We start from the raw sequence: 27,076 nt of genomic DNA, 5'->3' as shown, positions 1-27,076 counted from the left end.
CGGCCTAAACTAGACCTTATTCAAGGCCTGGATTTGTATATGGACAAGAATAAAGAATATCAAAGAAAAAATCATTTAGAATACATTCACGTAGAATAATGCGTAGTAATTATAAGACGTCACATGATTCTATAGCTAATAAGATATTACTATCCTACATCAACCACGCATCGCTCCGTGAATTTCTCTACAAAACCATGTTCTTTATTATGTACTAATTACATTATAATCGCCGCTATGGAATCATGTGACGTCTTATAATTACTACGCATTATTCTACGTGAATGTATTCTAAATGATTTTTTCTTTGATATTCTTTATTCTTGTCCATATACAAATCCAGGCCTTGAATAAGGTCTAGTTTAGGCCGAAACGTTGGCCAGTGGCTAAAATATAACCTTATCCGGATGGATTGAAAACTAAATAAATAAGACGTCCATATAACAGAACTTGGAGTGCCGTGTTTTTTATTTTCCAGATCCGATATTGATGACCTATCAGAGTCTTGAAAAAACTAAAAAAAGACAAATTTTTTTTAACAGACCTCTTCAGAGTGCTGGACCTTACACTGGGGTCCATACTTACCTGGTCCACGCCGCTGGATTCCTGCTGCATTGCTCCACGTCCGCCTCCGCAGGTCTCGGGTCTCTTAAAATCAACACCATATTGATGGCCAGCGATTGGCTGCAGCGGTGATCTGTCACCCATACGGTACGCCAATGGGTCTAGTACTTCAATGAGTCCAGTGATTGCCTGCATAGGCCACGTGACGCCCGTCAACAGGATGTTGTTTCCTAGAGATCCAGGCCCTGCCAAGGCGGCCGTGGAACAATGCAGCAGGAATCCATCGGCAGGGACCTAAGTATGGACCCCCTCGCGGGTACAGCCACTCTGAAGTGGTCTGTTAAAAAGTCTAGTCTTGGATAGAGAATTACATAAAGCTAGACAATTACTGAGAGCCATCAGAGGTGCTGTATGATGAGCGGTGAGCGGGGGGCCCATACACATTACTGCACGGGGGCCCGCTGCTGCCTGCGTCTGTCCACAGCTAACCTACATACAGTATGGCGGATACAAGACACATTAGTGCCGGCACTGTCAACGTGAGCTTAAATCTAAGTCTAAAGGGTAGAGAAACATGAAGTCATTTTGTCTTTTTTGCACACGCAGAGAGAATATTGGAAATTTTTATTATTTTTTTCTCTTTGGTAAAAAAATAGAGAGAAAAGGTTAAGTGCGTAGCAGACAGCTGAACACCTACCAGCTTATGGCATTTCCACGAGCTTTAAATATCAGCTAATTCATTAGCGAAAATGTTACATTTTTGGGGGAAGAATATCATCTGCCGCCTGCATAAACATTTTGATGGAATGAGAGAAGCCGCTGTGTACGGTAAAAGCAGCAATTATCATATTGACTCCCAGATAATCTTCCCAGAGCTGTAGACTGGATGGATTTCATAGTTTGAAGTTTTTTTTTTCAGAAATACCTCCACTCTCATCCATAGGCGTTGCCTGGTATTGCACTTCATCTCTAGTCATGTAAATGGGGTTAGCTGCAATACCTCCTACAGCCCAGGAACGAGAAAGCAGCCAGTGCCCAGGGTTGTGCCCTCTTCGCTCACACAACATGGCTATGTATGCAGTTTATGCATATTAAAATGTAAACAGGTCATTACATTTGACAGTATAATTTTTATTTTATTTTGCATTTATTACTGCACAGTATATTCTTCCGTTTGTATACTTGCATGTAACCCTTTTAGTGGACATTCATGGACTACGGTTTCCCTGGATACTGCTTCTCTACACAGCTGAACTGTACACTACTTCTCTACACACTACTTCTATACACACTGCTTCTCTACGCACTGCTTCTCTTCACACTGCTTCTCTGCACGCTGCTTCTCTACACACTGCTTCTCTACACGCTGCTTCTCTACACACTGCTTCTATACGCACTGCTTCTCTGCGCACTGCTTCTCTATGCACTGCTTCTCTGCAGACTGCTTCTCTATGCACTGCTTCTCTGCACACTGCTTCTCTTCACACTGCTTCTCTGCACGCTGCTTCTCTACACACTGCTTCTCTACACACTACTTCTCTACACACTGCTTCTATACGCACTGCTTCTCTGCGCACTGCTTCTCTATGCACTGCTTCTCTGCAGACTGCTTCTCTACGCACTGCTTCTCTGCGCACTGCTTCTCTTCACACTGCTTCTCTGCGCACTGCTTCTCTTCACACTGCTTCTCTGCACACTGCTTCTCTACACGCTGCTTCTCTACACACTGCTTCTATACACACTGCTTCTCTACACACTGCTTCTCTACACACTGCTTCTCTACACACTGCTTCTATACGCACTGCTTCTATACGCACTGCTTCTATACGCACTGCTTCTATACGCACTGCTTCTCTGCGCACTGCTTCTCTGCGCACTGCTTCTCTTCACACTGCTTCTCTGCGCGCTGCTTCTCTTCACGCTGCTTCTCTGCACGCTGCTTCTCTACACGCTGCTTCTCTACACGCTGCTTCTCTACACGCTGCTTCTCTACACACTGCTTCTCTGCGCACTGCTTCTCTGCGCACTGCTTCTCTTCACACTGCTTCTCTGCGCACTGCTTCTCTTCACACTGCTTCTCTGCACACTGCTTCTCTACACGCTGCTTCTCTACACACTGCTTCTATACACACTGCTTCTCTACACACTGCTTCTATACACACTGCTTCTCTACACACTGCTTCTATACGCACTGCTTCTATACGCACTGCTTCTATACGCACTGCTTCTATACGCACTGCTTCTATACGCACTGCTTCTCTGCGCACTGCTTCTCTGCGCACTGCTTCTCTTCACGCTGCTTCTCTGCGCGCTGCTTCTCTTCACGCTGCTTCTCTGCACGCTGCTTCTCTGCACGCTGCTTCTCTACACGCTGCTTCTCTACACACTGCTTCTCTACACACTGCTTCTCTACACACTGCTTCTCTACACACTACTTCTATACACACTGCTTCTATACACACTGCTTCTCTACACACTGCTTCTCTACACACTGCTTCTCTGCACACTGCTTCTCTGCACACTGCTTCTCTGCACACTGCTTCTCTGCACACTGCTTCTCTACACACTGCTTCTATACGCACTGCTTCTCTGCGCACTGCTTCTCTGCGCACTGCTTCTCTACAGACTGCTTCTCTACGCACTGCTTCTCTGCGCACTGCTTCTCTGCCCACTGCTTCTCTTCACACTGCTTCTCTTTGCACTGCTTCTCTTTGCACTGCTTCTCTGCGCACTGCTTCTCTGTGCACTGCTTCTCTTCACACTGCTTCTCTTCACACTGCTTCTCTTCGCACTGCTTCTCTTCACACTGCTTCTCTGCGCACTGCTTCTCTGCGCACTGCTTCTCTACACACTGCTTCTCTGCACACTGCTTCTCTACACACTGCTTCTCTGCACACTGCTTCTCTACACACTGCTTCTCTGCACACTGCTTCTCTACACACTGCTTCTCTGCAGACTGCTTCTCTACACACTGCTTCTCTGCGCACTGCTTCTCTGCAGACTGCTTCTCTGCGCACTGCTTCTCTGCACACTGCTTCTCTGCACACTGCTTCTCTACGCACTGCTTCTCTGCACACTGCTTCTCTACACACTGCTTCTCTGCAGACTGCTTCTCTACACACTGCTTCTCTGCAGACTGCTTCTCTACACACTGCTTCTTTGCGCACTGCTTCTCTACACACTGCTTCTCTGCGCACTGCTTCTCTACACACTGCTTCTCTACACAGCTGAACTGTACACTTCTCTGCACACTACTTCTGTACACACTGCTTCTCTGCACACTGCTTCTCTACACACTGCTTCTCTTCACACTGCTTATCTGCGCACTGCTTCTCTTAACACTGCTTTTCTACACACTGCTTCTCTGCGCACTGCTTCTCTACACACTGCTTCTATACACACTGCTTCTCTGTGCACTGCTTCTCTACACACTGCTTCTCTGCTTCTCTACACACTGCTTATCTGCACACTGCTTCTCTGCACAATGCTTCTCTTTACACTGCTTCTCTACACACTGCTTCGCTACACACTGCTTATCTACACACTGCTTCTTTGCGCACTGCTTCTCTGCAGACCGCTTCTCTACACACCGCTTCTTTACACACTGCTTGTCTACACACTGGTTGTCTACACACTGCTTCTTTACACACTGCTTATCTACACACTGCTTCTTTGCGCACTGCTTGTCTACACACTGCTTCTCTACACACTGCTTCTTTACACACTGCTTCTCTACACACTGCTTCTCTGTGCACTGCTTCTCTTCACATTGCTTATCTGCACACTGTTTGTTTACACACTGCTTCTCTGCACACTGATTCTTTACACACTTCTTCTCTACACGCTGCTTTTCTACACAATGCTTCTCTACATGCTGCTTCTTTGCACACTGCTTTTCTGGACACTGCTTCTCTACACACAGCTTCTCTGCTCAGCGCACTGCTTCTCTATACATTGACTCTCTACACAGTACTTCTCTACATGCTGCTTCTCTGCACACTGTTTGTATGTACACAACTCCTCTGGACACTGCTTCTCTGTACACAGCTCCTCTGCACACTGCTTCTCTGTACATAGCGCCTCTGCACACTGCTTCTCTGTATACTGCTTCTCTATACATTGCTTCTCTACACAATACTGTGCATGCTGCTTCTCTGCACGCTGCTTCTTCACACACTGCTTCCCTGTACACAGCTCCTCCACACACACTGCTTCTCTGTACACAGCTCCTTTGTTTACTGCTTCTCTGCACACTGGTTCTCTATACATTGCTTCTCTACGCACTTCTTCTATACACACTGCTTCTCTGCACACTGCTTCTCTGTGCACTGCTTCTCTGCGCACTGCTTCTCTGCACACTGCTTCTCTGCACACTGCTTCTCTACACACTGCTTCTTTACACACTGCATCTCTGCACACTGCTTCTTTATACATTGACTCTCTACACAGTACTTCTCTACATGCTGCTTCTCTGCACACTGCTTTTCTACACACTGCTTCTATGTACACAGCTCCTCTGGACACTGCTTCTGTATACATTGCTTCTCTACACAATACTTCTGTACATGCTGCTTCTCTGCACACTGCTTTTCTGCACTCTGCCTCTTCACACACTGCTTTTCTGTACACAGCTCCTCCACACACTGCTTCTCTGTACGCAGCTTCTTTGTACACTGCTTCTCTACCGACTGCTTCTCTATACATTTCTTCTCTACACAATACTTCTGTACATGCTGCTTCTCTGCGCACTGCTTCTCTACACACTGCTTCTCTGCATACTGCTCTGCACGCTGCTTCTCTACACACTACTTCTCTACACGCTGCTTCTTCACACACTGCTTTTCTGTACACAGCTTCTCTGCACACTGCTTCTCTGTACACAGCTTTTCCACACACACTGCTTTTGTGTACACAGCTCCTCTGTACACTGCTTCTCTGTACACAGCTTCTTTGTACACTGATTCTCTGCACACTGCTTCTCTACACACTGCTTCTCTGCGCATTGCCTCTCTGCACACTGCTTCTCTGCACACTGCTTCTTTGCAGACTGCTTCTCTACACACTGCTTCTTTACACACTGCTTCTCTGCGCACTGCTTCTCTACATGCTGCATCTCTGCACACTGCTTTTCTGGACACTGCTTCTATGCACACTGCTTCTCCACACACTGCTTCTTTATGCATTGACTCTCTACACAGTACTTCTCTACATGCTGCTTCTCTGCAGACTGCTTTTCTACACACTGCTTCTATGTACACAGCTTCTCTGGACACTGCTTCTCTGTACACAGCTCCTCTGCACACTGCTTCTCTATACATTGCTTCTCTACACAATACTTCTGTACATGCTGCTTCTTTGCACACTGCTTTTCTGGACACTGCTTCTCTGAAAGCTGCCTCTCTACACGCTGCTTCTCTGCAAATTACTTCTCTGCACACTGCTTCTCTGCAGAATGCTTCTCTTCACACTGCTTTTCTTCAGAATGCTTCTCTGCACGCTGCTTTTCTGCACTGTCTCTTCACACACTGCTTCTCTGTACACAGCTCCTTTGTACACTGCTTCTCTACAGACTGCTTCTCTATACATTGCTTCTCTACACAATACTTTTGTACATGCTGCTTCTCTGCGCACTGCTTCTCTGCACACTGCTTCTCTACACACTGCTTCTCTGCACGCTGCTTCTCTACACACTGCTTCTCTGCACGCTGCTTCTCTACACACTACTTCTTTGCACACTGCTTCTCTGCACACTGCTTTTCTACACTATGCTTCTCTGCATTCTGCCTCTGCTTCTCTGCACTCTGCTTTTCTGCACGCTACTTCTCTACACACTGCTTCTTTGCAGAATGCTTCTCTGTACACTGCATCTCTGAACTCTGCCTCTTCACACACTGCTTCACTGTACAGAGCTCCATTGTAAACTGGTTCTCTACACACTGCTTCTCGAGACAATACTTCTGTACATGCTGCTTCTCTGCGCACTGCTTCTCTGCGCACTGCTTCTCTGCACACTGCTTCTCTACACACTACTTCTCTCCACACTCCTTCTCTGCACACTGCTTAACTGCACACTACTTTTCTACACACTGCTTCTCTGCACACTGCATCTTTGAATTCTGCCTCTTCACACACTGCTTCACTGTAACCAGCTCCTCCACACCGCTTCTCTGTACACAGCTCCTCTGTACACTGTTTCTGCTTCTCTATACATTGCTTCTCTGCGCGCTTGTCACGGATGGTGTTGCAGAAAACAATAAGTAACAAATAAAGATCTGACTGACTTGATCCCAAACTAAGGAACAAAAGGGTGAGCCCTATTAAAGCCCTAGAGCTCTCCCTGACTGCTCAGCCCATGCAAAGATCTCAATGATAGAAAGTTGCATGCCCACATACCTCGACTGAGTGACACCTGAAAACCCTATAATAGTGAGGGGACAGGACCACCGGCTCCCTGCACTTAATACGGAGGGAGTCGGGGTCACCTAGAATCAAGCCAACAGGAAAACACAAATAAAGGGATAGACTTATCTGATGAACCAGCAGTAGCAACTTCTAGCAGTGAGCACAATCCAGGAAGTAGTATAAACCGCAAAGTGAGGCAGTATGGGAGGGGATTTAAAGGGGAGGCAATCACTGCTAATAGATGACAGCTGGGAGAGGGAGAAGAGATGTCAAAACGAAACCAAAACAAAAGAACATCATGCAGGAGGTACTGAAGAACGTCTGTCAGAACTTCTCAGAGATCTGGCGGTGACAGTACCCCTCCCTCTACGAGTGGACTCCGGACACTCAGAGCCCACCTTCTCAGGATGGGACCTATGGAACGCCCTGATAAGACAAGTAGCCTTAATGTCCGCCACTGGGACCCACCTCCTCTCCTCAGGACCATAACCCTCCCAATGAACAAGATACTGGAGAAAACCGTGGATAATACGAGAATCCACAATCCTAGAGACCTGAAATTCAAGATTACCATCAATCACAATCGGAGGAGGAGGCAAAGAGGAGGGTACAGTGGGTTGGACATAAGGTTTTAATAGGGACTTGTGAAAAACATTATGGATCTTCCAAGTCTGAGGAAGATCAAGACGGAAGGCAACGGGATTGATGACGGACAAGATTTTGTAAGGCCCAATAAACTTAGGACCCAACTTCCAGGAGGGAACCTTCAACTTGATATTCTTAGTAGACAACCACACCAGATCACCAACATTCAGGTCCGGACCAGGCACACATCTCTTATCCGCCACACGCTTATATCTCTCACTCATGCTCTTTAGATTATCCTGAATCTTTTGCCAAATAGACGACAAAGACGATGAGAATCTCTCCTCATCAGGTAAACCAGAAGACCCCTCTCCAGAGAATGTCCCAAACTGCGGATGGAACCCATATGCACCAAAAAATGTCGAGTTATCAGAGGACTCCTGACTTTTTTTTTTTTTATTATTATTATTATTATTATAACATTTTTATTTGAAGTATTCATAATTGTACAATCATAAGAGATGCATAAATCGTACATAGTCAATAATAAATTGTACAAGGCAGGTAATTCGGATGTAAACAGTAACAGAGAAGTGAAACTGTAAAGTGGACACATATGTTAAATATTAAGTGCAGTCAAATAACACATTACTATGAGAATCTGAAATGAGAATATGTTTGTATTACCTTACTTTTTTAATTTATTGGTTAGATGGCTATTATCCAACTCCCTACTGACTGGAGAGTACTGAATATAATCCTGTTGGCAAGAATTGCTTATTTGATAGGGATAGTTTGCCTGTGATTAGAGTGTCTGTGTTTCACCCAATTATCCCATCTACCTTTAAATTTTTGGTAATTGCGCGCTTCAGCAGCCGCAACTGACGACGGTTATTTAAAGCAAACTCAGCAAGGGACAAAAAAGAACACCAATCCTCCTGATTCTCTGCCACAAAACAGCGCAGATATGTCTCCAGATTCTGATTGATGCGTTCTGTCTGGCCATTCGACTGCGGGTGGAAAGCAGAAGAGAATGACAATCGAACCCCCAAGCGAGAACAGAAAGCCTTCCAGAATCTGGAAATAAACTGTGTGCCCCTATCAGAGACTATGTCTGAAGGAATGCCATGCAATTTGACAATGTGATCAACAAATGCTTGCGCCAGCGTTTTAGCATTGGGCAACCCAGGAAAAGGAATAAAATGCGCCATTTTGCTAAAACGGTCCACCCCCACCAGAATCACAGTCTTCCCCGAGGAACGAGGCAGGTCCGTAATGAAGTCCATGGACAGATGCGTCCAAGGACGGGAAGGAATGGGTAACGGGAGGAGAGGACCTTATGGCCGTGAATGAGGGACTTTGGCACGAGCGCAGGTCTCGCAGGCTGCCACAAAACCCTCAACCGACTTACGAAGAGCCGGCCACCAGAATCTCCGAGCAATGAGATCCACTGTGGCTCTACCCCCCGGGTGCCCAGCAAGGACAGTATCGGGGTGCTCCTTAAAAACCTTATGTCGTAAAGCGAGAGGCACAAACAACCTCCCAGGAGGACAAAGATCAGGAGCCTCTGCCTGGGCTGCCAGAACCTCTGACTCCAATTCAGGATAAAGAGCAGAGACAACCACCCCTTCAGCCAAAATGGGACCCAGGTCTTCAAAGTTCCCCCCTCCCGGAAAACAAGGTGACAGGGCATCCGCCTTCACATTCTTAACCCCAGGGCGGAACGTGACAACAAAATTAAACCTTGAAAAGAACAAAGACCATCTGGCCTGTCTCGGGTTCAGACGCTTGGCTGACTACAAGTAGGCCAGATTTTTATGGTCGTAAACACGGTAATAGGGTGTCTGGCTCCCTTTAGCCAATGGCGCCATTCCTCAAAAGCTAACTTGATGGCCAACAACTCCCTATCTCCCACATCGTAATTTCTCTCTGCGGAGGAAAGTTTCTTCGAGAAAAAGGCACACGGTCGCCATTTGGCAGGAGAGGGATCCTGAGATAAGACCGCACCCACACCCACCTCAGAAGCATCCACCTCAACAATGAAGGGCAGAGAGACATCAGGTTGTACCAAGATAGGAGCGGAAGCAAAACTCTCTTTGATACTAGAAAAGGCCTTACGCGCATCTACCGACCAGGAGGAAAAATCTACCCCCTTTTTAGTCATATCAGTGAGTGCCTTAAAGGGATTCTGTCATGAGATTTGAGCCCTATAAGCTAAACATATGGCCAGGTTCGTACTAATAACATGAATCCTAAACTGCCCTTATTAAACCTGCTTGTGGCTCTACTAGCCCAAAAAACTGGTTTTTATAAGCTGTCACTCACCTACCTAAGGGGTTTTATGTTAACCCAGGGTGCCCGCCCGCACCCCTCGCCGTCTGGTGCCCAGCGCCACCTTCCTCACCTCAGCACCGCCTCCGCAATCCTCCCGTCCCTCTGCTTGATCGCGGACTCCTGGCATCAGGCCGGCGCATGTGCACTTCGCTCAACGAAGCCGCTGCCAGGAGTCCGCGGCGCATCAGGCTGAGCCTAGTGCGCAGGCGCCGGATCTAGCAGAGGGACGGGATGATTGCGTAGGCGGGGCTGAGGTGAGGAAGGCGGCGCTGGGCACCAGACGGCGAGGGGTGCGGGCGGGCACCCTGGGTTAATGTAAAACCCCTTGGGCACCTTAGGTAGGTGAGTGACAGCTTATAAAAAACAGTTTTTTGGGCTAATAGAGCCACAAGCAGGTTTAATAAGGGCAGTTTAGGATTCATGTTATTAGTACGGACCTGGCCATATGTTTAGCTTATAGGGCTCAAATCTCATGACAGAATCCCTTTAACAACAGAGGAATAATTCAAAATGAACTTTCTGTAATAATTGGCAAAACCCAAAAACCGTATCAGCGCCTTCTGATTCTCGGGAAGCTCCCAATCAAGCACAGCGCGGACCTTCTCGGGGTCCATGCAAAAACCAGAAGCGGAGAGAAGAAAACCCAGAAATTGAATTTTTGGAACCGCACTGTTTTCGGAACAGCATGGTCATACATGAAAATCAGGCTTAAAAATAGGTCAAACAGAAGGAGATATCTTATCTTACACTTCTTATATTTGGGAGGACCCGTGGACTATGTGCTGAGGTGCTGATGCTAGGATCATTGCTTATGACAGTATCCTCATCATATATATCTTCTCTGACTAAACTACCCACAATCTTCTGCTCAGTGGGGGCTGAAAGATGGCACATGCTTGTTTTTCTTAATACTTTCATTACTGGGTCCTCAGCGCCAATCAGAAGCAGCACAAGGCCTCGTATGTCGGCATCCTCTAGCAGACTTGATCACGAGCCATTAAATACCAGCAGAGAACATGTATATTTTGTCTTCCTTTTCTAAGTGTAATATTTTGACATTACCAGACATCATTAGACGGATAAAGTGAGATTTTTGAGTCCTGGAAAATTGTTCTTTTATTGTAAGAACATGAAATTAAAGTAAAACTGTGAATACTGCAGAACTCAGTGGAAATTATCACGTATCGTTAGATGATTTCCCCTTCAAGTAGGACCTCTTCCACACGTCCGTGTCCATGATGACATCCGCGGCAAGATGGTCAGTGGTTCAGATGTGAAAATGTGCATGAAGAATCCATGTTCCGGTACACTGCTAGGCTGAAAATTAAATTCCAGGGCATCTTTTAGCAATGATCCATGTAAACCACGGACGGCATCCATGTTGAGTCCATAAGGGATTCATAATCACGGACAAAACGGGGCATGCTTCCGTGGTGTCATCACCGACCCATGATCTGCAGGCACACATTAAAGTCGATGGGCATGTGAGTGGAGATCACACGTATGCAAACTGGCATGACATGTCAAGGAGGCCTAAATCGTATGGTCAACTGTTGAGATAGCCGCTGAGACACTTAGTTCTACCAAACCCTCTGTACACATGCATGCTTGGCTTTACCGAGCATCTATCTGTTCTGAATGGGGGGAGGGTAGTAAGCCGCTGCTTGACAACTCTGGCGCCAGATTACCTGAGAACAAAAAGATGGGACATGTTGAAATCCAACAGCTTGATCCTTCTTTCCTCCAACAACTACACACAGTATACCCATCAACCCCTTCACGCATAATCACATACATGTACATCATTATGGATTAGGGCTTGTATGGAGCGGGCTGCCGTGCTGAGCCCACTCCATACATGGCGGGTGCCAGCTGTATAATACAGACGGCACCCGTCCGCAATGACCAGGATCGATGACTCCAAACCCAGTCATTTAAGCCCTCAGATGCCACATTCAATAGCGATCGCGGCATCTGTTAGGTTAAGCAGAGGGATGCAGCTCCCTTTGCCTTTCACTCGGAACCCTCACAGTGAAATTGCAGGATTCCGATCAGTTATCATGATGGCCTGAGGCCTGCTGCAGGTTCCCAGGCCTGTCATGGTAAACTGCCTGTAAAGCCATGCTTGAGGCACAGCTCAGCAGGCAAAGCATCCTTTCAGACGAGTGAGTTTCACGCTTCAGACCCATCCTGCCCTTTCAGCACTGCCGGGGTCGCATAGCATTATATTGATTTATGTTGCTATGTAACCCTGGTGTGAAAGGGGAATAAGGGGGTTAAAAGTTTTTGTGTAAAAAATGAATAAATAACAAAAAAAATTAAAAATATTACAAACTAAAATCACCCACCTTTCTCAATTTTACATATAAAAATAAATAAAAGATAAAAAAATAAACAGGTATTACTGCATCCAAAAATGTCTGAACTATTTAAATATAAAAAATATATTTTTCCTACACAGTGTACACTGTAACAGAAAATTAAATAAAAACATTTAATTCACAGTTTTTGCTCAACTTGTGGTATCGCCATAATCAAATTGACCCACAGAATAAGAACGCCATGTCATTTTTAGCACACAGTGAATGCCAAACTATCTTAGTCGAATTGGGGGGGAAAGTTCAGCTTCACCCCACAAAAATTTATTTTCCCATTTTTCCAATACAAGACATGGTGCCATTAAAAAATATTTGTCCCACAAAGTAGAAGCCCTCATGAGGCTTTGTGAAAGGAAAATTTTAAAAAGTTTTGGCTCTTGGAATGTGGGAAGGAAAAATGGCCTTGATATTAAGCGGGTTCAATGGTCAGCCAATCTCGCAGAAAACGGCAGGTTTAGCTTCCATTCTTCTGTGTATGACCATCGTCTGTTCAACATCCCTAGTGGCACTCATTTCCGAGGAAGGGAAAGGATCACAAAGGTTCTACCCCAGCCTGTCCGGTACTGGATGCTGGGACCCATAGACAATAGATTTGGTGGGATGTTTTATTCTTTCCTTCCGTGTTTCCGCAAAAACCTTCCATTTTTACCAATTGTACATCCACATCCATTCCGATTTTCCACAAAAAAAAACTGAAGGTGGAATATATGTTTCTAGGGTCTAAAAAAAAAGTTTTTCTATTTCCTGGAAACAGATCCGCCATTGCGGATGACATATTGATGCTTTCCGCATTTTTGCGGACCCATTGACTACAATGGGACCATGGACCGCATTTTGCAGACAATAGTAGGACAAGCTCTATTTTTTTGCAGATCCGCATAACGGAATGGAACAACGGATGCAGACAGCACACTGAGTGCTGTCCGCATTTTTTTGCAGGGCCATTGAAATGAATGGGTCTGCATTCCGTTACGCAAATTTGCGGAATGGATGCGGATTACAAAATACCGACGTGTGAATGGACCCTAATTGGAGTCTACATAGAATTTAAAAAATTCCACGGGTGTCAGAGGATGCCATATCTTATGTCGCGACTGAACTTGTCTGTTAGGGTGCACTCATGCGCATCCGGATTTTAGTGCAGAACCTTCCGCGACTGAGAATCAGTTTCCATTCATTTGAATGGGGCGGCAAGCCCATGGACTTCTGCAAGATGCATTCAGATGAACGGACCTGATTTCTGCAACAAAATCCGCAGCGTGGGAGTGCACCCTTAATTAAAGGTAGGCGCGAGAAGCCGGATGTGGGCGCTGCTGGCAGGGAACGTCAGGAGATGACGAGGGCAGTGAATATATTCTTTATTTTGGCTGAGCATTTCTGCCCTCCTCAGGCCGTGGCGGTCAGGGTGTTATGTGAGGGACAACCCCATACTGATAAAGTTACAATGTTAAAACAAAACGGAATCAGGACGCTCGCTGGACGGACTAAAGTTTAATAAAAAAAAACAAGAAATACAAGGAACAGGGTAACGCATTTTAAAGGTGTTCTCCCTTCTTCATCAGACCCATCCAACTTTAATAATTTGACCATGGGGGGGGGGGGGTGCTCTTATATGAAACCTGGTGTTCGCCTAGACATGGCCTTACATTCAATTTCTCGCCACGTTCTTATTTTACAGTAAAACCTACCATCGTCTTGGGCACTTATCTACCGATGCCAGTCTGTCTCAGATTTCATTTGACCCCGGGCACTCACAGGACGGAAATGGAAAACACGACAGCTCCCGCTCAAGTGGAGGTAAATCATTTCTTAATTTTGGGATCTTTAGCGTAGCATAGTATAGCCTTATTACTATGATTAGCCTTCATATGAAGGAACACTACACCAGCTGTAATGTAAGAGCCTGCAGACTGTAAAAAGGAGTCCCCCCCCCCTCTTCATATAACCCCTACCTCACCCCAAATCCTACTTAACTCTCTGCCCTTAAATGAGATTTAACTCTTCCTGCCGACACAGGCCTATTGGTCTTAAAGGGTATGTCCATTCTTGTCCAACCAATTTTATTTTATTGCTCCAAAGGTGGAAAATTGAAGGGGTTTTCTGAAAATGTTTAACTGATCGGTGGAATCCGACATCGGGGACCACCACCGACCAGCTGTTTGAGAAGGCACTGGCGGCCGCAGTAGCACCGTGGTCTTCTCTCATATCACCAAGCACAGTGCCATACATTGTATAGTGGCTGTGCTTGGTATCGCAACTCCAATGGCGTTGAGCTGCGCCTAGGTCATGTGACTGATGAACGTGACATCACATGGCCTAGGGAAAGCTGAGAGAAGGACATGGCGCTACTGCGAGTACCGATGCCTTCTCACGGTTAATCAGGGGGAGTCTCAGGTTTCGGGCCCCTATGATCAGATACTGATGACCTATCCAGAGGATAGGTCATCAGTTAAAAAGTCTGGGAAAAAGGGGTTGTGCCAAGTTTTTAAGTTATCCCCTATCCACAGGATAGGGGATAACTAACTGATCGGTAGGGGTCGGACCTCTAGGAGTGGACCCCCACGAATCCCATGCACTGGGGTCATATTCCCCCCATCCTGAGGGCGTGACAGACCGCACATGCGCCCTCTGCTCCTGTCAAGTACAGCTCTCAGCTATTTCCATCGGTCCCATAGAGAATGAATCCAGTAGTAGGGCACATGTGCGGCCTATCACACCATTAGGATGGGGGGAAATTAGACTCGCGTTCACGGGTTTGGTAGGAATCCTAGTGGTCGGAGCCCCCGCCGATCAGTTAGTTACCCCCTATAAAAAGGATAACTATACAGAGGGGATCGGTCTTAAAACTTAGCACAACCCCTTTAGACAATTTAGTAAATAGTCTTGATTACAGATTCCCTACCGTCTGCCGCTCCTGTGCAAATGAATGTGTTTCCCTGGTAAAAGGCTGCCTACGAGCCGTGTGTGATCCTGCAGTCATACTCCCATCGGCCTTCTACTTACTTGCTAGCGTTTGGTAGGTTACAGGGGGCAAATGGAAGGGAGGGTGACCGGATGTTCCGACTACACAGACTTTGTTTGTAGTCTGTTACCATAGAGACACACAGATACAGCTAGAAGCTGTTGACACCAAACTGTAGATTTGTAATGAATCTTATTTGCCAAGCTGCTTTATTAGGTGCATTGAAGGAACAAAACAGTTTGCAAAAGTGGACGTGCCCTTCAAAATAATGAGTGATGTGCCATACTTTGGCTCAAGGTGGAAGGAGCAGGGAACCCGATACCAGACATTGGTGAACTTAACATGTGCACTTTGTATCTGGTCAGGTAAAGAAGAAACCCCTTCATTGCTGGGCCTCTGTGGATCCCTCACCTCTGTTGCCAGTTACAAGTCCCTCACAAGCCTCAAATCCAGCGAATGTCTTGCCAGCCCCACCACAGAGATGACAAGCCCAGGCCTAACCCAATCATGAACCCAGAACGTTTACAGGGAAGGACAAGCTTTATCTCTCTAGTTTTACATATGCAGACTATACGCCATGTCTGGACAGCAGCAGAAGAAGAAAAAGGCACAACGTCTCGTCAAACCCATTGACTCTATTGTCCTGCAAGTTTTAACGTTATTTTGAATGTATCGCTCTGGAAACGTTCTGATATAAGCTGGTCTGACTGCACGCTAAGGCGGTATATACCATGGTACTGCCAGGCAAGGTGCCGCTGCCCATACACCCAATATATCACCAGTATTTGCTATTCCATCCAAGTATGCAGCTTAGCACTGGACTGAAACGCGTGTACACTAAACCATTGGTTGTGTCTCACACAGTGATGTGGCGCCATCCGCTCGTCCTTGCGTTGTTTTATTTCAGTTGTATTTTCGTGCCATCGGCAGGTCTACACGGATCAACACGTGGGACTTTTTTTTCTATTTTTCTATGTGCAGGGTTAATCCTTCCATTAAAAAATAAAATAAAATACAAAACACAGAAATAAAAGATGGGTTGACAGCAAACATACTACGGCTATTTATTTCGACTTTCGAGGTCTGATCCAGGTTTTACCACATTTGAGTCGTGTCCTTCATTCATCTGATGCTAATGTAAGCAAAACCACAGCCCCAATAGATGCAGAAAATCCAAGATGCCAGAACGAAGTGCAGAGGTATCAGAGACCCATGAGCACGTTTTGGCCTTCGAGACCTATGTTAAGTCATATACATACAAGACAACAAGGTTAAAGGCGTTGTGCCATGAAAAATATTCTGTATTTTTCAAACCAGCACCTGAATCTGAATACTTTTGTAATTACATGTAATTAAAAATGTTGTATATACCTTGGAGACATTGTTATCTAGACAGTTATTCATATATGTCAAAAACGGTTTAATAAATACAAAGTTGGAAAAAATATTTTAGTATAGATACTGACTTATTCAATAAAATGTATCTGTAGAGCGCCACCTGCTGTTTGCACTTTTCCTTATTTTACCGTCCACCTCACTGAGGGGGTCGCACACGCTCAGTTTAATCTCAACTGCCATCAGCCATATCTTCTGTTAGAAGCTGTGGCTGTTACAGGGAGAGAGATGCACCAGAAAGGACACGCCCCCTGAGAAAAGACACGCCCCCTGAGCTGCTAGCCTAAAATATATCTAGCAGAGCAGTTGGAGCAATGAATGAGGTACAGGGCTGGTTCTAGCTTTGTGAGAATGAGATTGTCATGTACGATATGGAGTCTGATTTTTATTATTTACATCAGTCTTGGCATAACCCCTTCAACTATATACTTAAGCTTTTTGGGTCATCTGTTAGGGTACGACCGCAGTTGTGTCACGGTTGCGATGCAGCCGCCACACTGCCGCTGAGTACCGTGCGGCTGTAAGGGCCACACCTGGCTCTTGTTACGCGCACTGTTTAGTCGATCCGCATTGTAAACAGCCACACAGTAGTGAAGGTGTCATTAACAATGCAGACCGACTGAACCAGGGATGGCCAAGCTGGTGCAAAACTACAACTCCCAGCATGTCCACACTGCCTACAGCAGGGCATGGTAGGAGTTGTGGTTTTACAGCAGCTGGAGGGCCGCAGGTTGGCCAGCCCTGGACTAAACAGTGCGGTCTCATTAGTTTAACAAGAGCCCGCTGCGGTCGTACCCTTAAGCACGCTATAATTCCATCCATTGGACCATAATGACTGGATACTGGAAATGTTTTTGTCCATTCAAAATCCCCCCAAAAATGTAACCTACAAGCCACACAAAAGGGGGGCAGTATTATAAATGTCGCCTAAGTGCACTCCAGCTGTTGTGAAACTACAACTCCCAGCATGCACACTTCCTCCCATAACTCCTATAGAAATGAATGGAGCATGCTGAGAATTGTAGTTTCACAAGAGATGGAGATCTGGAGGTTGCTGACCCCTGATATACAATATACCTCCCGACCTTGTAATAAAGCAAAGACGGACGGCTCCTGCATTGTACACATTTTTCCCCCCTCTTTTTTTCTTTTAAGCCACGCCTCTAACCCCGCCTTATCCTTGTCCATACACGCCCACTCCCGTACAGTCTCCATTGAATCCCACAAGAAGTAACAAGGACCCTCTTTACAGTAACTGTACCTCCTTAGTGTCCCCTCACAGTAGAGACTACCCCTAAGGCCCTATTCACAGTAGTAATGCCCCCTTGTCCCCCGCACAGTATGATGCCCCTTATTGCCCCCACACACACTAAGATGCCACCTAAGTGCTCCCCACATAGTCACACAGCAGGAGGACGCCCCCTTAAGTGCTCCCCACACAGAGTGACGCCCCCCTTAGTACCTCCGAATGAATACTCACCTAGCCCACGATCCAACTATGAAGGGAGTCTGTGCTGTCTGCAGCTTGGCATCACTGCATCGCGCCTGCCTGTGTCAGGCCACCAACGGCCAGGGGAATTAGGATCTCTGCTTGCTGTTAGTCCTGAATACATAGAAATAATACCAAGTAACAAATACACCAGAGCTCTCTTGTAATACAGGGGCCACTTTGGGAAATTCTTACTGTATTCTATTCTAGTCCCCCATCACCCACACGAGCCAGTCAGGAAAAGTCACCTAATTAAATGCCACCACTAGAGGGAGCTCATTGATGCGTTTAGTAGGAGCTGTATAAAACCCTAAACAGTCAGCGCCCCCTAATGGTGACTGTGAGCTATGTGAAGGGATAACAACTGAATACTGCAAGAATTTTAGATCTATTTGAAATGACACGCTCTGCTCTCATTGTTACCATGTTTGCCAGCTTTTATCAGCCATAACTCTGTGTGGATCCATTGTATTACTGATGGACGCCGACGGTTTCTGTATTTTTGATGGCAAGAACAGTGGTGTAGTCTGCACAGAGCCTTACGGCTGCCAGATGGGTAAGGACACTAATATGCACAAGGTAAAGCCACATGCATGGACCCTTATAGCAGGGCACACTGACTCCACTGAGACCACATAGTGCCGCCATATTATCTGCTAGAAGCAATGCAGCAGGCCACTATCGTCTGCAAATCCTTGTGCCTCTATATAAAACCAGAGGTCCATTATGGCCGCCCCAGAGTCTGCATGCTGTGGGCATGGGCCCTAATGTTAAATATAAATTATAATGTCTATGCGACATCTATTGTAATGTCCTCAGTGTCAGTTTGCACTTTCATCTATTTAGCACTCAGCAGAAAGTAAAATCTCTAGTCTAAAAATTCCGACCTATGTGAGGCCTAATCTTACCACATTAAAGGTAATTAAACATCTATTAATTGCATCAAATAAAGTCTGCCTCCTACACTTCTGTGATCAGCCACTGCCATCTAGTGGTCACTGCGCGAACTACCGCACAAAGCACCAGAAGACATACAGCATTCCTATAGGGGTAAGTTATAGGGGATAGTTGTGGGCAGGCTTTTTATGATGCAATTGTGTTTTTACTATAAACCGTTTTGAGGACCAGGCTGTTTTGGGTTTGAGGAAAAAAATTTATTTTTATTTTTTAATGTTACTGCAGCTGTAAGACGCTTTGCTGTACAAGAAAGGTAATACTATACTGTACCATTTAAATTCTATACATTTTTATTTTGGGAAAATACATAGATGTACATGTTGGGGAAAGTAGTTATTTTTACATACCTAAAACTGCACTGAGGGGAAAAATAATCTTATTCTCCAGATACAAAGATCAGCACAGCCAGCTCTTAAGATATTTCCTGCTGCTGTGAACATCGTAAGATCTGATCCGCCTCAGTCATACATACACTATGTGGGAAAAAAAAGTATATGAGGGGACACCCTCATCTTAATCATTGACTTCAGGTGTTTCATTCAGTTCTATTACCACAGGTGTATAACGTCCAGCGCCTAGCCATGCAGTCTGCCATTACCACAGGTGTATAACATCCAGGCTCTAACCATGCAGTCTGCCATTACCACAGGTGTATAACGTCCAGCGCCTAGCCATGCAGTCTGCCATTACCACAGGTGTATAACATCCAGGCTCTAGCCATGCAGTCTGCCATTACCACAGGTGCATAACGTCCAGCGCCTAGCCATGCAGTCTGCCATTACCACAGGTGTATAACATCCAGCGCCTAGCCATGCAGTCTGCCATTACCACAGGTGTATAACATCCAGGCTCTAGCCATGCAGTCTGCCATTACCACAGGTGTATAACTTCCAGCGCCTAGCCATGCAGTCTGCCATTACCCAGGTGTATAACGTCCAGCGCCTAGCCATGCAGTCTGCCATTACCACAGGTGTATAACATCCAGCCCCTAGCCATGCAGTCTGCCATTATTACCACAGGTGTATAAAATCCAATCCCTAGCCATGCAGTCTGCCATTATTACCACAGGTGTATAAAATCCAACCCCTAGCCATGCAGTCTGCCATTACCACAGGTGTATAACATCCAGCCTCTAGCCATGCAGTCTGCCATTACCACAGGTGTATAAAATCCAATCCCTAGCCATGCAGTCTGCCATTACCACAGGTGTATAACATCCAGCCTCTAGCCATGCAGTCTGCCATTACCACAGGTGTATAACGTCCAGCGCCTAGCCATGCAGTCTGCCATTACCACAGGTGTATAACGTCCAGCGCCTAGCCATGCAGTCTGCTATTACCACAGGTATATAACGTCCAGCGCCTAGCCATGCAGTCTGCTATTACCACAGGTATATAACGTCCAGCCCCTAGCCATGCAGTCTGCCAATACCACAGGTGTATAACATCCAGTCCCTAGCCATGCAGTCTGCCATTACCACAGGTGTATAACACCCAGCCTCTAGCCATGCAGTCTGCCATTACCACAGGTGTATAACGTCCAGCGCCTAGCCATGCAGTCTGCCATTACCACAGGTGTATAACGTCCAGCGCCTAGCCATGCAGTCTGCTATTACCACAGGTATATAACGTCCAGCCCCTAGCCATGCAGTCTGCTATTACCACAGGTGTATAACATCCAGCCCCTAGCCATGCAGTCTGCCATTATTACCACAGGTGTATAAAATCCAACCCCTAGCCATGCAGTCTGCCATTAGCACAGGTGTATAACGTCCAGCTCCTAGCCATGCAGTCTGCCATTAGCACAGGTGTATAATATCCAGCCCCTAGCCATGCAGTCTGTCTTTATACAGACATTTGTGAAAGAATGTCTCGTTCTAAAGAGCTCGCTGAATTCCACAGTGGATGTCACAGCTGTAACAAGTCACTTATTGAAATGTCTTCCATCCTAGATGTTCCACCATCAATTGTGAGTGGTATTATTGTAAAGTGGAAGCAACCACAGCAACTCAGCCACGAAGGGACCACATCCACAAAGCCACAAAGTGGAGACCTTATCGACAAGTGCATAAAAATCTTTAAAGCTCTGCTGGATCCAAAACTGCAGAGTCCAAACCTTCTCTGGTATTAACCATTACAAAATCTGTGCTGTGCCAGGAGCTTCATGGCCGAACAGCCTTACATCGCCAAGCATCGGATGGGGCGGTGTAAAGAGGTCACTGGACTCTGGAGCAGTGGAAACGTGTCCTGTGGAGTGATGAATCACACTTCTCTATCTGGTGGTCAGATGGATGAGCCGAGGTTGATGAATGCCAGGAGAACATTACCTGCCTGACTGCATTGTATGGAGTATGGTGGAGGAGATAATGATATGGGGCTGGTCTAAGTCCCTTAGTAGGGAAATATTAAAGTTTCAGCATAACAAGACATTTTGGACAATTGTACGCTTCCAACTTTGTAGTAACAGTTTGGGGAAGACTCTTTTCTATTTCAGCATGACCAGTGGCGTTGCAAGGGGGGTGCGGACCACACCGGGTGACACCATTGATGGGGTGACACCAGCAGAAACGGCATTTACGAGTCATTTGTATTGCCGTCCTCAGGAGACGGGTATTAAAAAAAAAAAAAACACTCCATGTCAGCGATGCGATGCAGCCTCTTCCTGTGTCCCACCCTGTATGTCCATATATGGAGTCAGTGCTTGTGTATTCTAATTTAGCCTGTATTTCAGAAAAGTTTCTGCTGGGATTTGAACCCATGACCTTCTGTATCAGAGGCAAAGCATTTACCCACACAGCCATAAGATCTGCCTTGCTACTGACTGAAAAAATATGAGACTTCTACTGTTATAGCTGGCTAAGTGTACAGCTATACACATGACAGCTGCCCCAACACACCCAGCACTGCTATATCTCCTTATGACAGCTGTCCCAGCAAACTCAGCTCTACTATATCTCTATATATGATAGCTGCCCCAGCACACCCAGCTCTGCTACAACTAATACACATGACAGCTGCACCAGCCCACTCAGCTCTACTATATCTCTATATCTCTATATATGACAGCTGCCCCAGCAAACCCAGCTCTGCTACATCTATACACATGACAGCTGCCCCAGCAAACCCAGCTCTGCTACATCTATACACATGACAGCTGCCCCAGCAAACCCAGCTCTGCTACATCTATACACATGACAGCTGCCCCAGCACACTCAGCTCTGCTATATCTCTATATATCCATCTACTGTATAGCAATACTTAGAGATATATAGATGTAGCAGAGCTAGGTGTACTGGGGCAGCTGTCATATATAGAGATATATTAGAGCTGGGTGTGTTAGGGCAGCTGTCATGTGTATAGATGTACACTTAGCCAGCTATGACAGTAGAAGTCTCATATTTTTTTCAGTCAGTAGCAAGGCAGCTCTTATGGCTGTGTGGGTAAGTGCTTTGCCTCTGATATAGAAGGTCGTGGGTTTGAAACATTTCTGAAATACAGGCTAAATTAGAATACACAAGCACTGAATCCATATATGGACATACAGGGCGGGACACAAGAAGAGGCTGCATCGCATCACTGACATGGGGGGTAGAGATACCCGACTGTTACTGCCATGGGGGGGAGCGGGAGGTACTTGATACTGGCACATGAGGGAGGGGGGTTGGCACCTGATACTGGCACATGGGGGGGGGGGGGGCGGGAGATGGCACTATGATACTGGGACATGGGGGGGAAGAGAAAGGCACTTGATTCTGGCACATGGGGGGGTTGGCACTATGATACTGGCACATGGGGGGTGGGAAGGAGAGAGGCACTTGATACTGGCACATTGGGGGGTAGAGATGGCACTATGATACTGGCACATGGGGGGAAGGAGAGAGGCACTTGATACTGGCCCATGGGGGGGGGAGGAGAGAGGCACTTGATACTGGCCCATGGGGGGGGAGAGAGACACTTGATACTGGCCCATGGGGGGAAGGAGAGAGGCACTTGATACTGGCCCATGGGGGGGGGGGAGGAGAGAGGCACTTGATACTGGCCCATGGGGGGGGGAGGAGAGAGGCACTTGATACTGGCCCATGGGGGGGGAGGAGAGAGGCACTTGATACTGGCACTTTGGGGGGGGGGGGATGGCACTATGATACTGGGACATGAGGGTGGAGGAGAGAGGCACTTGATACTGGCACGTGGGGGGGTTGGCACTTGATACTGGCACATGGGGGGTGCGAAGGAGAGAGGCACTTGATACTGGCACATGGGGGGGAGAGAGGCACTTGATACTGGCACTTTTGGGGGGGGGGGGGCATGGCACTTGATACTGGCAAGTGGGGGGGAGGGTTGGCACTTGATACTGGCACATGGGTGGGTTTGGCACTATGATACTGGGACATGGGGGGAAGAGAGAGGCACTTGATACTGGCACATGGGGGGAAAGAGAGGCACTATGATACTGGGACATGGGAGGGAGGCACTTGATACTGGCACATGGGGGGGTTTGGGACTATGATACTGGCACATGGGTGGTGGGAAGGAGAGAGGCACTTGATACTGGCACTTTTTTTGGGGGAGGAGATGGCACTATGATACTGGGACATGGGGGGGACGAGAGAGGCACTTGATACTGGCACGTGGGGGGGTTGGCACTTGATACTGGCACATGGGTGGGTTTGGCACTATGATACTGGCACATGGGGGGTGGGAAGGAGAGAGGCACATGGGGGGGGGTTTGGCACTATGATAAAGGCACATGGGGGTGGGAAGGAGAGAGGCACTATGATACTGGGACATGGGGGTGGAGGAGAGAGGCACTTGATACTGGCACGTGGGGGGGTTGGCACTTGATACTGGCACATGGGTGGGTTTGGCACTATGATACTGGCACATGGGGGGTGCAAAGGAGAGAAGCACTTGATACTGGCACATTGGGGGGTAGAGATGGCACTATGATACTGGCACATGGGGGGAAGGAGAGAGGCACTTGATACTGGCACATGGGGGGGAGAGAGGCACTTGATACTGGCACTTTTGGGGGGGTTTGGGACTATGATACTGGCACATGGGTGGTGGGAAGGAGAGAGGCACTTGATACTGGCACTTTTTTTGGGGGAGGAGATGGCACTATGATACTGGGACATGGGGGGGACGAGAGAGGCACTTGATACTGGCACATGGGGGGGGTTTGGCACTATGATAAAGGCACATGGGGGGTGGGAAGGAGAGAGGCACTATGATACTGGGACATGGGGGTGGAGGAGAGAGGCACTTGATACTGGCACGTGGGGGGGTTGGCACTTGATACTGGCACATGGGTGGGTTTGGCACTATGATACTGGCACATGGGGGGTGCAAAGGAGAGAAGCACTTGATACTGGCACATTGGGGGGTAGAGATGGCACTATGATACTGGCACATGGGGGGAAGGAGAGAGGCACTTGATACTGGCACTTTTTTGAGGGAAGGAGAGAGGCACTTGATACTGGCACTTTTTGGGGGGGAGATGGCATGGCACTATGATACTGACACATGGGGGGAGGAGAGAGGCACTTGATACTGGCATTTTTGGGGGGGAGGGAGGAGAGAGGCACTTGATACTGGCACTTTTGGGAGGGGGGAAATGGCACTATGATACTGGGACATGGGGGTGGAGGAGAGAGGCACTTGATACTGGCAAGTGGGGGGGGGGGGTGGCACTTGATACTGGCACATGGGTGGGTTTGGCACTATGATACTGGGACATGGGGGGAAGAGAGAGGCACTTGATACTGGCACATGGGTGGGTTTGGCACTATGATACTGGCACATGGGGGGGAAGAGAGGCACTATGATACTGGGACATGGGGGGGGAGGCACTTGATACTGGCACATGGGGGGGTTTGGCACTATGATACTGGCACATGGGTGGTGGGAAGGAGAGAGGCACTTGATACTGGCACTTTTTTGGGGGGAGGAGATGGCACTATGATACTGGGACATGGGGGGGACGAGAGAGGCACTTGATACTGGCACGTGGGGGGGTTGGCACTTGATACTGGCACATGGGTGGGTTTGGCACTATGATACTGGCACATGGGGGGTGGGAAGGAGAGAGGCACATGGGGGGGGTTTGGCACTATGATAAAGGCACATGGGGGTGGGAAGGAGAGAGGCACTATGATACTGGGACATGGGGGTGGAGGAGAGAGGCACTTGATACTGGCACGTGGGGGGGTTGGCACTTGATACTGGCACATGGGTGGGTTTGGCACTATGATACTGGCACATGGGGGGTGCAAAGGAGAGAAGCACTTGATACTGGCACATTGGGGGGTAGAGATGGCACTATGATACTGGCACATGGGGGGAAGGAGAGAGGCACTTGATACTGGCACATGGGGGGGAGAGAGGCACTTGATACTGGCACTTTTGGGGGGGAGATGGCATGGCACTATGATACTGACACATGGGGGGGAGGAGAGAGGCACTTGATACTGGCACTTTTGGGAGGGGGGGGAATGGCACTATGATACTGGGACATGGGGGTGGAGGAGAGAGGCACTTGATACTGGCAAGTGGGGGGTGGTGGCACTTGATACTGGCACATGGGTGGGTTTGGCACTATGATACTGGCACATGGGGGTGGGAAGGAGAGAGGCACTATGATACTGGGACATGGGGGTGGAGGAGAGAGGCACTTGATACTGGCACGTGGGGGGGTTGGCACTTGATACTGGCACATGGGTGGGTTTGGCACTATGATACTGGCACATGGGGGGTGCAAAGGAGAGAAGCACTTGATACTGGCACATTGGGGGGTAGAGATGGCACTATGATACTGGCACATGGGGGGAAGGAGAGAGGCACTTGATACTGGCACATGGGGGGGAGAGAGGCACTTGATACTGGCACTTTTGGGGGGGAGATGGCATGGCACTATGATACTGACACATGGGGGGGAGGAGAGAGGCACTTGATACTGGCACTTTTGGGAGGGGGGGGAATGGCACTATGATACTGGGACATGGGGGTGGAGGAGAGAGGCACTTGATACTGGCAAGTGGGGGGTGGTGGCACTTGATACTGGCACATGGGTGGGTTTGGCACTATGATACTGGGACATGGGGGGAAGAGAGATGCACTTGATACTGGCACATGGGTGGGTTTGGCACTATGATACTGGCACATGGGGGGGAAGAGAGGCACTATGATACTGGGACATGGGGGGGAGGCACTTGATACTGGCACATGGGGGGGTTTGGCACTATGATACTGGCACATGGGGGGTGGGAAGGAGAGAGGCACTTGATACTGGCACTTTTTTGGGGGGAGGAGATGGCACTATGATACTGGGACATGGGGGGGAAGAGAGAGGCACTTGATACTGGCACATGGGGGGGGTTTGGCACTATGATAAAGGCACATGTGGGGGGGAGGAGAGAGGCACTTGATACTGGCACATGATGGGGGGGGCATCTATGGGGACACTTACTGGCACATTATTGGGGGGCATTATGGGGGACACTAGGGCGGCAGCCTATCAGAGGCCGGACACTGAGGGCATCTACTGGGACACTATATATGGGGCATTTTATACTGGTACATTATGGGGGGCACTAGCAGGAAGGGGGGAGAGGAGCACTATGGGGGAATTTACTGGGGGCACTATATAGGGGTATTTTATACTGACACATTATGGGGGCACTATGGGGACATTAGCTCAACTGGGGGCATTACAAGGGGGTATTTTTGCACTGTCACATTATAAGAAGAATTATTTCTACATTATGGTGGGCTTTATTACTCCCCCATGGTATGACCCCCTAGTAGCAGCACCAGCCTCTCCCTGCTCTGCTATCCCTCTGCCCCTTCTCCAAATCCTTATCATGAAATCTTTCTCATTAGGAAAAAACACAACATCAGCTCCGCCGAGCCCCCGGCCAAGTGTGGAAGTGGCGTCCGAGATGCCCAAGGGCCAAGTAACTGTAAGTTTTCATGTGAAATATGTTTGTTATACACACATAGCCTACACTGTGCC

The 27,076-nt window shown here is 47.6% G+C and overlaps 1 protein-coding gene across 2 annotated transcripts in view; it reads left to right on the top strand.

The window, feature by feature from the left end:
- Positions 1 to 16,469, top strand: part of RUNDC3B (RUN domain containing 3B) — a 158,953-nt gene extending 142,484 nt beyond the window's left edge. Inside the window, exons 10-11 of one of the 2 annotated variants that reach the window (XM_040434539.1) lie at positions 13,942 to 14,060; positions 15,591 to 16,469. In XM_040434539.1, the coding sequence (XP_040290473.1) occupies positions 13,942 to 14,060; positions 15,591 to 15,736 (265 nt within the window). In that variant the 3' untranslated portion in view covers positions 15,737 to 16,469. The remainder of the gene's footprint in view (positions 1 to 13,941; positions 14,061 to 15,590) is intronic. The other variant, XM_040434540.1, reaches the window with a different exon arrangement.
- The last annotated feature ends 10,607 nt before the right edge of the window (positions 16,470 to 27,076 follow it).

The sequence above is a fragment of the Bufo bufo genome, chromosome 5 (genome assembly GCF_905171765.1).
Source record: "Bufo bufo chromosome 5, aBufBuf1.1, whole genome shotgun sequence".
NCBI classification, from domain to species: Eukaryota; Metazoa; Chordata; class Amphibia; order Anura; family Bufonidae; genus Bufo; species Bufo bufo.
This window is presented reverse-complemented; position numbering and strand designations above follow the sequence as displayed.